Below are 12,981 nucleotides of genomic sequence, written 5' to 3' on the forward strand. Positions count from 1 at the left end.
CTAATTTGAATCTTCCCACCCCTACACTTGAGAACTCCCTTTGTTTTATCATTTGCAGTTCACCTTTACTAGTGCCTAGAACAATGAAACTATGGGGTAGGGTAGTAGTACATTTGCCGCATAATTGGGGTCTATATTAGAATAAGTTAGGGTGTGAGAGGCTGTGGTTTACTCTTCAGCGGTTCGAGTTAGTTTATCTCCAAACTTGTGAACTGATTTATTTAGAATATCTTTGATGACTAGTTATTAATTGAGCTTAGTTATTAATTGTTCGTTTGAAAGAATACTATGAAAGGAGCTTTCATCAATGCATGGTGGGATTTTGGTAGTTAGAAATTGGGAAATGTTTGTAAAAAATCATGAGTTTGATTGGAAAAATGTTGGAAGTACGTTGATTTGGTTTAACATGGCATGGGTAGGGCAGACGTATCGTGAGTTATGAGCCGTTCTGAATCTTCTAAACTATTAGCTCAGTTGGCGGGGCCATGGAAGGATGGTGTAACATCGGTTGTGCTATGGCTTCTTATTCTAGAAAGAGTGATGTTATTTAGTAGATTGTCATATAATATTTAATAATATGATAGTGAAAATTAACTATTCGATTAATACTAGTAAAAAAATAAAATTAAGGGTTGATTTTTAATGCTACGACATCTTAATTGTATGACAATCGATAGTATTATATTAAATAACATTACTCGTTCATGAATTTGTAAGTTACTTTTTGTCTCAGAAATCGATCATGTCAGTCTGATTGAGATCTAATACAAAATATTTAATTGAAATGCGATGTGAATTACGGTGGCCGTTCGAAATCAAGATCTATGTGCTGCTATTATGTTAAATCACAACTTATTCCAAAACTTTAAACGAATAAGAATGATAAATTTAATTATTGAATTAATATTCTAATACTGGATTGAACAATTCGAGTAATATATTTCAATGAAAATTTTATTTACCCTCTTGAAATGTCGTGCCCTTTGCAATATCGCTCCAAACTATTAAAAATTGCAATGTGCACATTTGAGGTTTTTGCCCCTCTCAATCCCTTGTCTATTAGGATTTTTTGTTAACTCCTAAAGGAATGAACAAAAATAACCAAAATAACTCGTTTATAATTTTTTTTTTTTTTTTTTAAAAAAAAAAAGAGATATAATAGAAAAGAAAAAAAGGTGAAACAAAACATTGACTTTCTGTCACTAACCTATGGCCAGTCGTCGATCTTGACTAACACATGGCAACATTATGGGTTTGGACTGACCCACGATGATGCCGTGGTTTTGGACTGATCCACATCCACGTTGTAGGTATGACCTTTTTTTTTTTTTTTTTTTTTTTTTTTGAGAGTAAATTTATATTTTCATAAAGTTTATAAGAGTATAAGAGAGATTTCAATTCTTAGCCGTTTAAGTTAACTAAAAATCCTACAAATAAGTAGATTGAAAGGGGTTAAAATATCGAGTACCTATATATATATATATATATTGCAACTTTTGATAGTTTGAAGACGAGTTGACAAAAAGCAATGACAATTCAAATAGAAGAGGAGAGGGCCTCCTTGCTGGAAAATAAAACATACAACGTATAGCCTCCACCTAATTCCGTGTCTGTTAATCGGAGATTCACGTTGACCCCTGTGTGGCCAACTCCAATCAAATTCCCGAAAGCATACCTATAAATTAAATGGCGCAGTTTCCTTCCACCAAACATTCAACTGCATGCGTTGATGCGTATACGGAAAGCGTTGGACTTTTTTTTTTTTTTTTTTTTTTTTTTTTGTATCTTTTTTGTTTAATCGGTACAGGGCAGGAATTGAAAGACTTTCTTAACATGGGACTCGGATCTAAAAGAAATTTGACATGGTTTTTCAAGACAAGATAAGCTATCATCCAATCACAATTGAGGGCATACGTTGCTTTCAATCCTTTCTGTGCATTGAGTTTGATGGGTCTGTTGTTAATTTTTTAAGAGATTGATTATATGAAAGTTCGGTGCGTGCTAATGCCTAATGCTACCAAGGCTGCCCTACTTTTCCATGACATATATTATAAGGCCGGTTGATAGATCCATGCCCCCGCCCCCCCTGCAGAATTTAGGAAGTCCGATACAGTAGAACCTGATAATTGTCTTGGAAGAGAAATGGGTATTGAAGAAGAAGAAGATCGGCAAGCACCCTTACTAAGTAGCTCTTCATCACCTGATGATCATCCAGAAGAGCCTCTCAAAAGAACTGGTAATTAAACAGCTGCATCATCATATTTGGTTTTCATCATAAGGAAATATCTTCATTCTTCACCATTTTTTTTGCCAACGTGTTTCGATCATCATAAGCATAAACAAGCAAACAACAGCTAGCTTTCCATTTTTTCTGCTTCGGGTTACTGGGTATATGGCCAATGGGTATATGCCAAAATTATATCTTTGAGAATTTCTTTTCCTTGTTTATCGAGTTCTAGAAAAACAGAAGGTGCACGCGCCTGTGCCTTACAGCAGCAGAATTGTTTGGTGAAATGTGAGGGAAGAAATATCTCTCTCTTCAATTGATGGAAACAGAGGCAAAACAATTCAGGTGTTAGAAAATATATTTCTCTTCAACTGTCAGCCCAATTGCCTAATACCACGCCCCAAACACACGATTCGGCAATGCTCTTGGCTGCTGCGGCTGTACGTGTTTGGTAGGTGAGATTGGCAGTTGGCATTTGCGAGAGATAGAGAGAGAGAGAGTGAGAGAAACCAAATTGTCCAAAGGCGCAGTATGCAAATCATGGTGTTGATATTGGAGAATGGATTTCATTCCTGAAAAACTTTGAATTAAATTTAGACTGTCATCTAAGTCAAATCTGGAGCTTATATTGATATCATTTTACAGCATTAGTGTAGAGTGTATATATTTTTTGAATTGATTATTTGGGCTAACATAGAAATATTTTTGTGAAGGGACCGAGTGGACGGCAATAGCACATGTAATAACAGGAGTGATTGGGGCAGGAGTTCTGTCTCTTTCTTGGAGCGTGGCTCAACTTGGGTGGATTGCAGGTCCATTGCTCATGATTGCGTTTGCAGCCGTAACCATTGTTTCCACAAACCTTTTGTGTGACTGCTATAGATACCCTGATCCTGAACATGGCCCCCGTAGAATCAAGTCCTATATAGAAGCTGTCAAGTTGTACTTAGGTGAGAGACAAGCTTATCCCAATCTTTATCTCATCTATCTATGTCCTCACATCTCCCCCATCAATCAATGACGCATGCAGACACTGAGACACACCATTATTGCCTTACTGGGTACCCATACTATGCCTTCCAAGCTTAACTTCAAAAAACGTGGACCCATGCATTTCAAAAAAAATAAAAAAAAAAAAAAAAATCAAAGTAGTCTCTGTTTTCACAGCTCTTATCTGTATTCGGATATTCAGCAATTTATTGTTCGGATTGCTACGGGAGATCTCTCTCTCTCTATATATATATATCTTATCTCACATCCCATACTTGTTGAAATTTTAGGAGAGAAAAGCCAAAAGGCGTGCGGAATAATTGTGAATGAGAGCTTATATGGGACTGGAATTGCCTATATCATTACGTCTGCTAGCAGCATAAGGTATTCCTCTTGAACCTTCTTCTCTTCCTATTCTTTATTCAAAAGAAAGTTTTTTCTAAATTGAAATCGAAGAAATTCCTCCAACTTAGTCTACAATGCTAAAATAATGCATGCGATAAATTTTTTTAATTTTTTTTTTTTAGTTTAATAAAAATTGAGTGGAAGGAACACTCTGTCCTTTACAAAGAAAAAGACAGTAAACGCATCCTGGCAAGAAAGGCACTCGTGATTTTGTTGCATTGACTTGATGGTATACCTGTTGGTCCAAACCCCAAACTACTAGCCTACTTAGATAGCTCCATGGACTTGGGCCGAGAAACTCTTGTTGCTAACTCCCCAACTGTATTTTTTATTGGGCCTTTGCTATACCAGTTTCTTGGGTCTTGGCCCAATCAAATGCTAAGCCTGGGTAGCCACATTTTAGGCGAAAATACTAATGTGCCTTTTTTTGCTGGGAATTAATGTAGATTCCTTTTTATAGAGGTGAGAATTCACGTTCTCTTGACCTTAGGAAATTTTTGTTCTTCTAAAGAATAAAATGCTCATATATTTTTATTAATAAGGTGCGCTAAACATCCCCGTTCGTAAACATTCCCGTTCGTTCCTGCTAAACATCTCAGCTTTCTCAATCTTTAAACGTTACAAAACACTCTCCCTCAGCCGACTAAAAAACTCTCTCAAATTTGTAGGAGTGTCTGTTTGGTTCTTCGTGTATGTTAGGTTGATGAACTTTTTAACGTTCGATGCTATACTATTTGGTTTTTTTTTTTTTTTTTTCTTTGGACATTGTTATGGTTATACAATAAAAGTTAGACAAAATGAGAATTTTATTATGGTTTTTTTTTTTAATGCTACTTTTTGGGTTTGATTGCGAACAATTCATGAAATATACATAAAGTGAGGAACTGTTTTATTCTACAAAAAACCAAAAATGATCGAACCATTTTTATTTAGTTAGAGATGAAAAATAAAGAAAATAGTATAAAACAATTTTATATACTGAAAAATAAAAGAAAAACCTCGATTTATATAAATAAATCATACATGATGCAAATATGAGAATCTCATATCCTCGACTTCGAGAGTCCTACTAGATTATTAATTATTTATAGACGTGAGTTTAATGGCTTGAAAATCTAAATTCTTAATTGGAGTCACATTTATGAAAATGTAGATATTCAAAAGATGTCAGATTTTCCCAAATCAAACTTGTCACGTAAAGTTGAGGTTAGAATAGCAAATAAAGTAATATGAAGGGAATATTGAGCATGGGCCCTTAGCAAATAAAGTAATAAAGAGTTTTGTGATCACCATGCTTTCAGGGTCGTGTGAGTAGATCGATGACAAAAATTAAGATAAGGGCAAGGGCTATTTAAGCAGTATTAGTGTGTGAAATAACAGAAAAGTAAAAAGTAATTAAGTGTCTTAATTAATTAAAATCATAAATTTATACTATGTGGGTTATAGAGGTTGCTCTATATAGTTTATGCCGTTACTATATTTTATGACAAATATTTGAGGTTTTGTATTTTTTAGGGTTAAATACCTAATTGTTCCTTGTGGTTTAAAAACTTTATTTTTTGTTCCATCAGTTTTCATTTTTATCATAGGAAAAGATGGAAACGGTACCTCTGTTCATTTTTCCGTCCTAAACTAACGTCCCGCCATGTCATTCTACACGTGTCAGAGTACCTGTGCAACATTTGTCCTTAGAACCATGTTAGCGCTGACGTAGCTACTATATATATATATATATATATATATATATATATATATATATATATATATATTTTAATTTTATTTTAAGGACTTAAAAAAAAAAAATAAATAAATAAATTAGCCACCCCTTTAGACCACATGGGGGGTGGCTCAAGGCCAGTTTTGGGGGTGGCCGAAGTATCCCCATGAGCCGAAACCTCTTTCTTTTTCTTTTTCTTTTTTTTTTTTTTTTTTCACTTTGGCCCACGGGGGTGGTTCAACCACCCTTATATCGGCCGGTCTAGGGGTGGCCGAACCATCCTCGTGGCCCCTTGGGGTGGCTCGGCCACCTTAGGGGCAAAAGTGAAAATAAAAAAGGTTTTGGCCTTTGGGGATGGCTCAGTTACCCCCTTGGCCAAAATGGGGTGAGTCAGCCACCCCTAGATTTTTTTTATTTTTTTTTATTTTTATTTTTTTTTTTAATTTAATTTTTTTAAGTTCTTAAAATAATATATATATATATATATATAATAGCCACGTCGCGCTGACATGGCTCTGGGGAAAGGTGTCGTACAGGTACGTCGACACGTGTAGAATGACATAGCGGGACGTTAGTTTATGACGGAAAAATGAACGGAAGTACCATTTCCGTCTTTTCCCATAGAATAAATACCTTCTATGAAAAAAATGAAAATTGAGGGGGGCAAAAAAATAAAGTTTTTTAAACCACATAGGTGTGTAAGGTATTTAACCCTATTTTTTATTATAATCTTCTTACAAACTTAATCTTAATGAAGGCAATTTTAAGACAACAAAATTTGACAGATTAATTCAATTGTTTTGTGGCTGATGGAACTGTAATGCCAGTTTGCGAAGGATTTGTAGACAAGCAGGATTGTAGGAATTATTTGATGATAGAGTAAATTTCACCACATAAGGCTGACCTGTTGGCTGTCTCCAATGTCCTTTAGTTGCAGATGATGATAAGATTCCTGCAATCGTCCAATATAATTCAAAAGTTTCTCAAATACCAAACGATGTGAAAGGTCATGGCTCAAGTTGGGTACTTTGAGTAAACAAACACAGCAACAAGAGTTACTATACAGGATTGAGACATGCATGTATACCTTTTTAGCAATGATGGCTGTCGATAATTTGTGATAGAATCGATATCAGCTAAGAAGCCGTGGATCAAACTCCCTGTGAGAAAATGGACGTAGTTATCTTTCGCTTTTTTTTCTTTTTCTTTTTCCTTGCACTGGTCATTCCCCATTTGGCTGCTTTTAACTGAGCCGCCTTACAATTTTTAATAGGACCTCGATTTTGTCATGAACTCAACATGAAATTAGCATGTTAGAATTAAAGAATTTAACTCGTTTAATTAAATAGGTAACGTTAAAGTTGACATATAGAATCTTATACACAAGTCTCAATACGACTCGAACCGAACCCGATACACAATATTTAAGACAGACAATTTTTGACACGACTTGTAAACTCGATACAAACTCAACACGAAATTAGTGGATTAGTTATGGTTGAAAGGTTTGTTCCGTTTAATTCAATTATTTGGATTAGAATTGACTTATATAGTCTTATACTTATACATCGACACAATTCAAACCCGATATACGAATATACTACCTGAATACATGCAAACTCGAAGTACCACACCTAGTGAGTTTCAACTGCAAATTACAAAATTTATCTATATTTTCAACCATTTCTTTTGTCAAAGAAGAAGAATAACCACCCACCCACGTACTCGCCCGTGGCCCTGAAAGGTGAAATCATGCTTCTGTTTTATTCAGAATAAAGTAGGGAGAAAGTAATTAACAAAGGGGAAGTGAAAATGACATGAAGAACACGACAGCCGATTCCCCCATGCATTATTGTTTATGGTCTACATGAGACTATATATTGATCTTCATCTAAACGGTGCTGATATACTTAGCTAGTTCACTCTAGAAGATCTATGCTTTACAGTTTACACCCAAACAGGCCTCCTCCTTAGGTAAGAAAGCAATATCGATCAAACTTCAGCTGTCACAATCATGCGTCATGCATGGTTTTTTTTTTTTTTTTTAATTGCGTTAATGTATGTGTGTCATGGTGTTTTGTGTCTTTCAGGCCTTTTATATTGGGGTGTGGCATAGTGTTTGGTGTCTTAGGCCTTTTATATACATATATATTGGGTATACAGGTAGCAAAACTCCCCATGGCCTTCTTTTGAGTTGAAAATAAACAATATGGCTGTCGAACACACTTTCGAAGTAGCTAATGCTTCCTGTGATGACGATGGGCATCCGAAAAGAACTGGTAAAAGCTTTTCCAGTAGTAGCATTCACTAGTTCCTTTAAAATTCACTTTCAATTCGTCTTGAAACTCAAATCATCAGGAACCTTATGGAGTTGCGTCGCTCATATCATTACGGCTGTTATTGGAGCTGGAGTTCTGTCTCTGGCATGGAGTACTTCACAGTTAGGATGGATAGCAGGGCCAGTTTCCTTGCTCTGTTTCGCAATTATCACCTATATTTCTGCATTCCTCCTTTCCGATTGTTACAGGTCTCCTGACTCCATAACCGGAACACGAAACTACTCTTACATGGATGCTGTTAGAGTGAATCTTGGTAGTATAACCCCGACCTCTTTTCTTCTTTTTGAAGTTCTACGTGATCTTCAAGTTAGGATTTTCTTTATAAAGACTGCTACTTTTATATATATGCCCCCTGATCTGGTTTAGTGAAGTTCAGGAAGAAAACATACGTGGTTTTGTGCTTTCCTTCAATATTTCAGCTTATATGGGGTTGATATTGCTTATGTAATCACTACGGCAACCAGTATGAGGTACTTACCCTGCGAATAGAGAAGAAATACAATTTTGTGTCTTGGGGAATTTGTCTCTGCGCCATCTCTCTATTTATCTTTTCTTCTTTTCTTTTTTCTTTAGAAAATGCCCATTTCATCAGCTATGTTTACTATCTTCTCTTTCTCCCTCCCTACTTTATTTCAAGTTTTCAGAGTTTCTTTTTTGTAATGCTTTTATTTTTCTTTGGCTGATATATTAACGCAGAGCAATTCAGAGATCAAACTGTTATCACAGAGAAGGGCACCAAGCTGCATGTACATATGGGGATACTTTTTATATGCTGCTGTTTGGACTTATTCAGATCGTCATGTCACAGATTCCAGATTTCCATAACATGGAATGGCTTTCGATCGTTGCTGCAATCATGTCCTTTACCTACTCTTTTATCGGATTCGGACTTGGCCTTGCAAAAGTAATAGGTATAGCTTTGAATTTTCCTTCTTCTGTCAATTTAAAGACGCCCGATTTTACTACAAATACAACTCTTCGAGCAGTTATCACTATATACAATAGAAGGAAAAGTTGTCTTTCACTGGAAGCCATAGTAGTTCATCCTGTTGCTGTGTATTAAATCACTAGTTTTCCTAAAAGGATAAGTTAATAGGAACGAGTGAATTTAATTAATATTTTAACACTCTCATTATGTATAAGCTCAAATTTCCATTGAGGTTTAATATATGGAATATTTAATTAAAATCAAGGATTGTGAAGTCAATGTTTGAACACAAGACTTTTATTATGATAACGTGTTAATTACTGATTATCCGAAAAAGTTTAAGTTTATAAGAAAGTGTTTTAATCATTTAACTAATACTTTAACATTGAGATAATTTATGAAAAGAATAAAAAGCACAACTTCTTTGAATTTTATATTTTCTTGTCACTCCAACTCACAAAAACAACAGTTTCCACTTAAATGAGTAGAGGGGTGGACCTATATGTAACCTTGGGGGCACAGTGGCCTCAAATTTTTATTTTTTAATCCCCCACACCTAAAATTCTAATTCTGCTGGCCTTGAAAATGAGCATCATGCAACTATCTGGTTTCATCAAGGAAAGCATTTCAAAATATGGCAGCCAGATGGAGATTGGAGGGGGATGGAAATGTTTCGTTCATCCAGTAGGAAACCCAGTTGCCTTGTCATTTAAGAATTTAAAAATCTTGTGTTTGTAATTGCAGAAAATGGGGAGATTATGGGGAGCCTTTCAGGAGTCCCGGCTGCTAATGTTGCTGATAAATTATGGTTAGCATTTCAAGCACTTGGGGACATTGCATTCGCCTATCCATACTCAATTATTGTTCTTGAGATACAGGTATGGATCAGATTCTTTCAATTAAACCAAATTGCAACAGAGAAATTTAAGTAGTTAGTAAGAAATTAATTTCATTTTAGTATCTAAAATGAACTGGTGTTTTGACATTTGTTTAACGAAGGACACTTTGAGGTCCCCTCCTCCAGAAAACAAGACCATGAAGAAGGCCTCGATGGCTGCCATATTTATAACAACCTTCTTCTACCTCTGCTGTGGATGCTTTGGATATGCAGCCTTTGGGAATGCTACACCAGGAAACCTATTGACTGGATTTGGTTTCTATGAACCTTACTGGCTCATTGACCTTGCTAATGCTTGCATTGTTCTCCATTTGGTGGGAGGATATCAGGTACTACCAACCCAACTTTACAAAATTCTTTTCCTTTTTTTTTTTTTTTTACCATTTAATAGGATCTATGCATGCATACTTGGCTTGCTTGTTGTTACCTTCTTCTTCGCACGTTTTGTCTCACAGATATATTGTCAGCCAGTATTTGCATTTGCTGAAAGATGGTTTACCAAGAAATTTCCAAACAGTGGGTTTGTAAATAATTTCTACCCCATCAAACTCCCACTGTTGCCAGGATTCAAGTTGAGTCTTCTCAGGCTATGTTTCCGAACTGCATATGTCATATCAACCACTGTAATTGCAATCCTGTTCCCTTACTTCAACCAAGTCTTGGGACTGTTAGGAGCCTTGAACTTTTGGCCTTTGACCATATATTTCCCTGTGGAAATGTACTTTGTACAAAAGAAAATAGGGGCTTGGACAAAGGAATGGATTATCCTTAGGACATTTAGCTTTATTTGCTTTCTTGTCACTGTTGTGGGTTTGATCGGCTCACTTGAAGGACTTATAAGCGCCAAGTTGAGCTGAGGGATACATGTAATTCCCAAAATGAATTGGGAGAAAACAATGTATACATACGACGTATGGTATGTTAAAAGTGTCAGCAAGTTTGGACAAGAAGAGGGGACACGATGGCAAGCTTGAACAGCAAGGTGGACGACTCGAATGAAGATCGATCATGATCAGATAAGAAGAGATGGAGACTTTTCGATCATCTGTTACCAAGAGTTCAGTTACCTAACTTTCAGTTTTCAGCCTATCTGATCTACTCTGATTGTTCTTATTTTGAATTATTTGCTTTGGAAGAAAAGATAATCAAATAGATAAAGACAAAGGGGAATAAAAAAAATAAACACAAGAAATTTTACTTGGTTCGCTCTATGACTTACGTCTATAGGATAAAGCTCAAAGAACTACATTTTGCTTTTATTCCTTGATGAATTTACAATATAGGGAGTTCTTATTTATAAGAAGATGAAAAGAATACAAAATAGTATGAATTGAAAGATCATATCAAATCAAATTTAGTTGTACTCATCTGAATTGATTGATTACAATTAATTACAATTAATGCAGAAATAAAATTCCATAATAACAAATCTAATAATATATTATAACATGCTTATCATATTGTACAATTTGATTGATAGAGTAGGAAATTATCTTGTAATCCACCGGTTCTGTATATGCTACTGTATACACTCTCATCAATTGTAACTATAAATATATACACTGCTCTGTTTTGGTGTGTTGCAAAAACCAAAACAACATTCTTCAAATTTACACGAGTTTTTGGGACAATTGTGATTTAATCTAGTATCAAAGCAAAATGTCATTAATTCGAGTCTTATCTCAATCATTCACTTCCTCTTTCAATTAAACATTTTATGTGTTACACGACTTGATGGATGTAACTCTCTAAGCAGTGCTGCTTCCTTACAAATTTCTGAATCTACAAATTTCTAACATTTTTCCTTTATGTGATGGTCTAAAACTTCGATTTATCTTCACGTGTGGGTTAAAACTCTTCAACAAATGAAACTCAACACGTAAAATATTCATTGTGTTATACAATTTAGGGTTGTACATGCGGGCAGATATTAATTGTTTGCGTCCGCTATCCTCAACTATCCATTATCTACTATTTACATATGCAGATGTGGATAGTAAAAATATTGTCTGTATAGGCGGATGCGGATAGTAATTTTAGGGTATGAGGTGTTAAAGTATTTTCAAAATTAATATGTATATAAATATTTATTTTGTGTCTTGGGAATGTTTTAAAAGGAAGGTGTTTAAAAGCATTAAATGAAGATAGTCCCACATGGGAAAAATAGAAACTGAAGTTGGCATTTATAAGGCCCAACATACTTTAAGCATTTAAAGTAATGCTTAGGTGTATACTCTTATGTGTATACTATAGTACGGTGCGAAGCACCGGACGCACACACGCATGCGCGCGCGCGTGGCAGTGGGCTGTAGGGCGCTAGTGGCGCTTTGATGGCGCACTTGGATGGTCATGATCAATTGATCTAGTGGTTTAATCTAAACCATAGGATGCTTCTTAGGTAGATCCAATGGTCGGATTTACTGGACAATCAAATAAATAAATTGTAAGGTCAAATCACATTTGATCTAATGGTTGAGATTAATTAATAACTATCTAATGGTTATTATTAATCAATCATAGACAGTTATTTGATCTGATGGTCAGATTTAAGTGTCTGTTGAAACAGCAGTTTATGACTGTTATGGAAGCAGTTATGGACGGTTAGATTAGCAGTTATTTAAATATTATACAGAAGTAACTGCTGTCCAGTTATCAGAAATATACAGAAATAACTGTTGTACAATGTTTAATAAAAGAAATAATAAAATTTCTTTTATCTTCAATGCTTTTTCTGATACCTTCTGTATTTTAAAATTAAAAAGAGTCTCTGTCTGTCTCTTGATATAATAGAAAAATCTGAGAGTGTTCGGTTTTAATTTTTTCGTTAGTGCAAAACGAGATTAAACAAACAGAGGTTTCTGGGCTTCATTGTATCCTGGAGAAATATTTGCTGTAACCTTTTTGCATACCTTTCTGGTGGGGGCAAATAATTTCTTAAGGAAAGCGACGTTGTAACGCGCCTTAGAAGCATTTCGTTTTTCTGCTTTCGATTATATTTTCTAACATGAGGATGCGGTTATTAACCACATCCGCATTCCATTTAATATATATTTAATAAATTCACTAAAATGACGTTGTTTTGAATTGGGTTTGAGTTATGTAAACATTGTTTTGGTTAGTTGTATTGCTTTCTCGTATAACACTTTAAAAAAAAAAAAAAAAACAAAGTAAAAGTAAACTAAAAAAAAAAATAAGGAAGGAATATCTGTTTCAACATCATATATAATATAACTAACAGCATTGCATAGATAAATAAACTAATAAAAAAGTTAATTTGATTCTCTTCTCTTCTTTGAAATCGGAAGAAAGTGGATAAAATTGAAATAGTTAAAATAGAAATTATAATGTAAATGCTTTTTTTTTTTTAAAAAAAAAAAAAGAGTAGCTAAAATAAAAATAAATAATTATTTAACTAAAATTTAACTGGATTTAAGGGGCGGAATGTGAATGGTCTTCAGAGATAAAGACCACAATATG

The 12,981-nt window shown here is 34.8% G+C and overlaps 1 protein-coding gene across 4 annotated transcripts; it reads left to right on the top strand.

Annotated features, from left to right (window-relative positions):
* The first annotated feature begins 1,930 nt into the window (after window positions 1-1,930).
* LOC133875276 (probable amino acid permease 7) lies at window positions 1,931-10,709 on the top strand. 4 transcript variants are annotated; one of them, XM_062313353.1, is made up of 8 exons: window positions 3,583-3,601; window positions 7,503-7,618; window positions 7,698-7,931; window positions 8,055-8,148; window positions 8,375-8,589; window positions 9,351-9,484; window positions 9,606-9,833; window positions 9,960-10,709. In XM_062313353.1, the coding sequence occupies exons 2-8, from the start codon at window positions 7,549-7,551 to the stop codon at window positions 10,359-10,361; spliced, it is 1,377 nt and encodes a 458-aa protein (XP_062169337.1). In that variant the 5' UTR covers window positions 3,583-3,601; window positions 7,503-7,548; the 3' UTR covers window positions 10,362-10,709. The 4 variants fall into 4 exon arrangements, with proteins under 4 accessions (XP_062169335.1, XP_062169337.1, XP_062169336.1 ...); XM_062313352.1 differs by lacking the exon at window positions 3,583-3,601 and adding an exon at window positions 7,295-7,313; XM_062313351.1 differs by lacking the exons at window positions 7,503-7,618; window positions 7,698-7,931; window positions 8,055-8,148 and adding exons at window positions 1,931-2,236; window positions 2,941-3,177 and having other exon boundaries at window positions 3,508-3,601.
* Window positions 10,710-12,981: the final 2,272 nt, after the last annotated feature.

Source organism: Alnus glutinosa, chromosome 8 (assembly GCF_958979055.1).
Source record: "Alnus glutinosa chromosome 8, dhAlnGlut1.1, whole genome shotgun sequence".
Taxonomy (NCBI): domain Eukaryota; kingdom Viridiplantae; phylum Streptophyta; class Magnoliopsida; order Fagales; family Betulaceae; genus Alnus; species Alnus glutinosa.

What these genes read in the sequence shown, in the direction of transcription:
- LOC133875276 (XM_062313351.1), top strand. Translation starts at nt 2,143, where the DNA reads ATGGGTATTGAAGAAGAAGAAGATCGGCAAGCACCCTTACTAAGTAGC. An exon ending in AGCTGTCAAGTTGTACTTAG is followed by an intron (nt 3,178 to 3,507) that starts GTGAGAGACAAG and finishes TTGAAATTTTAG; the next exon opens with GAGAGAAAAGCCAAAAGGCG. An exon ending in ATTTGGTGGGAGGATATCAG is followed by an intron (nt 9,834 to 9,959) that starts GTACTACCAACC and finishes TTTGTCTCACAG; the next exon opens with ATATATTGTCAGCCAGTATT.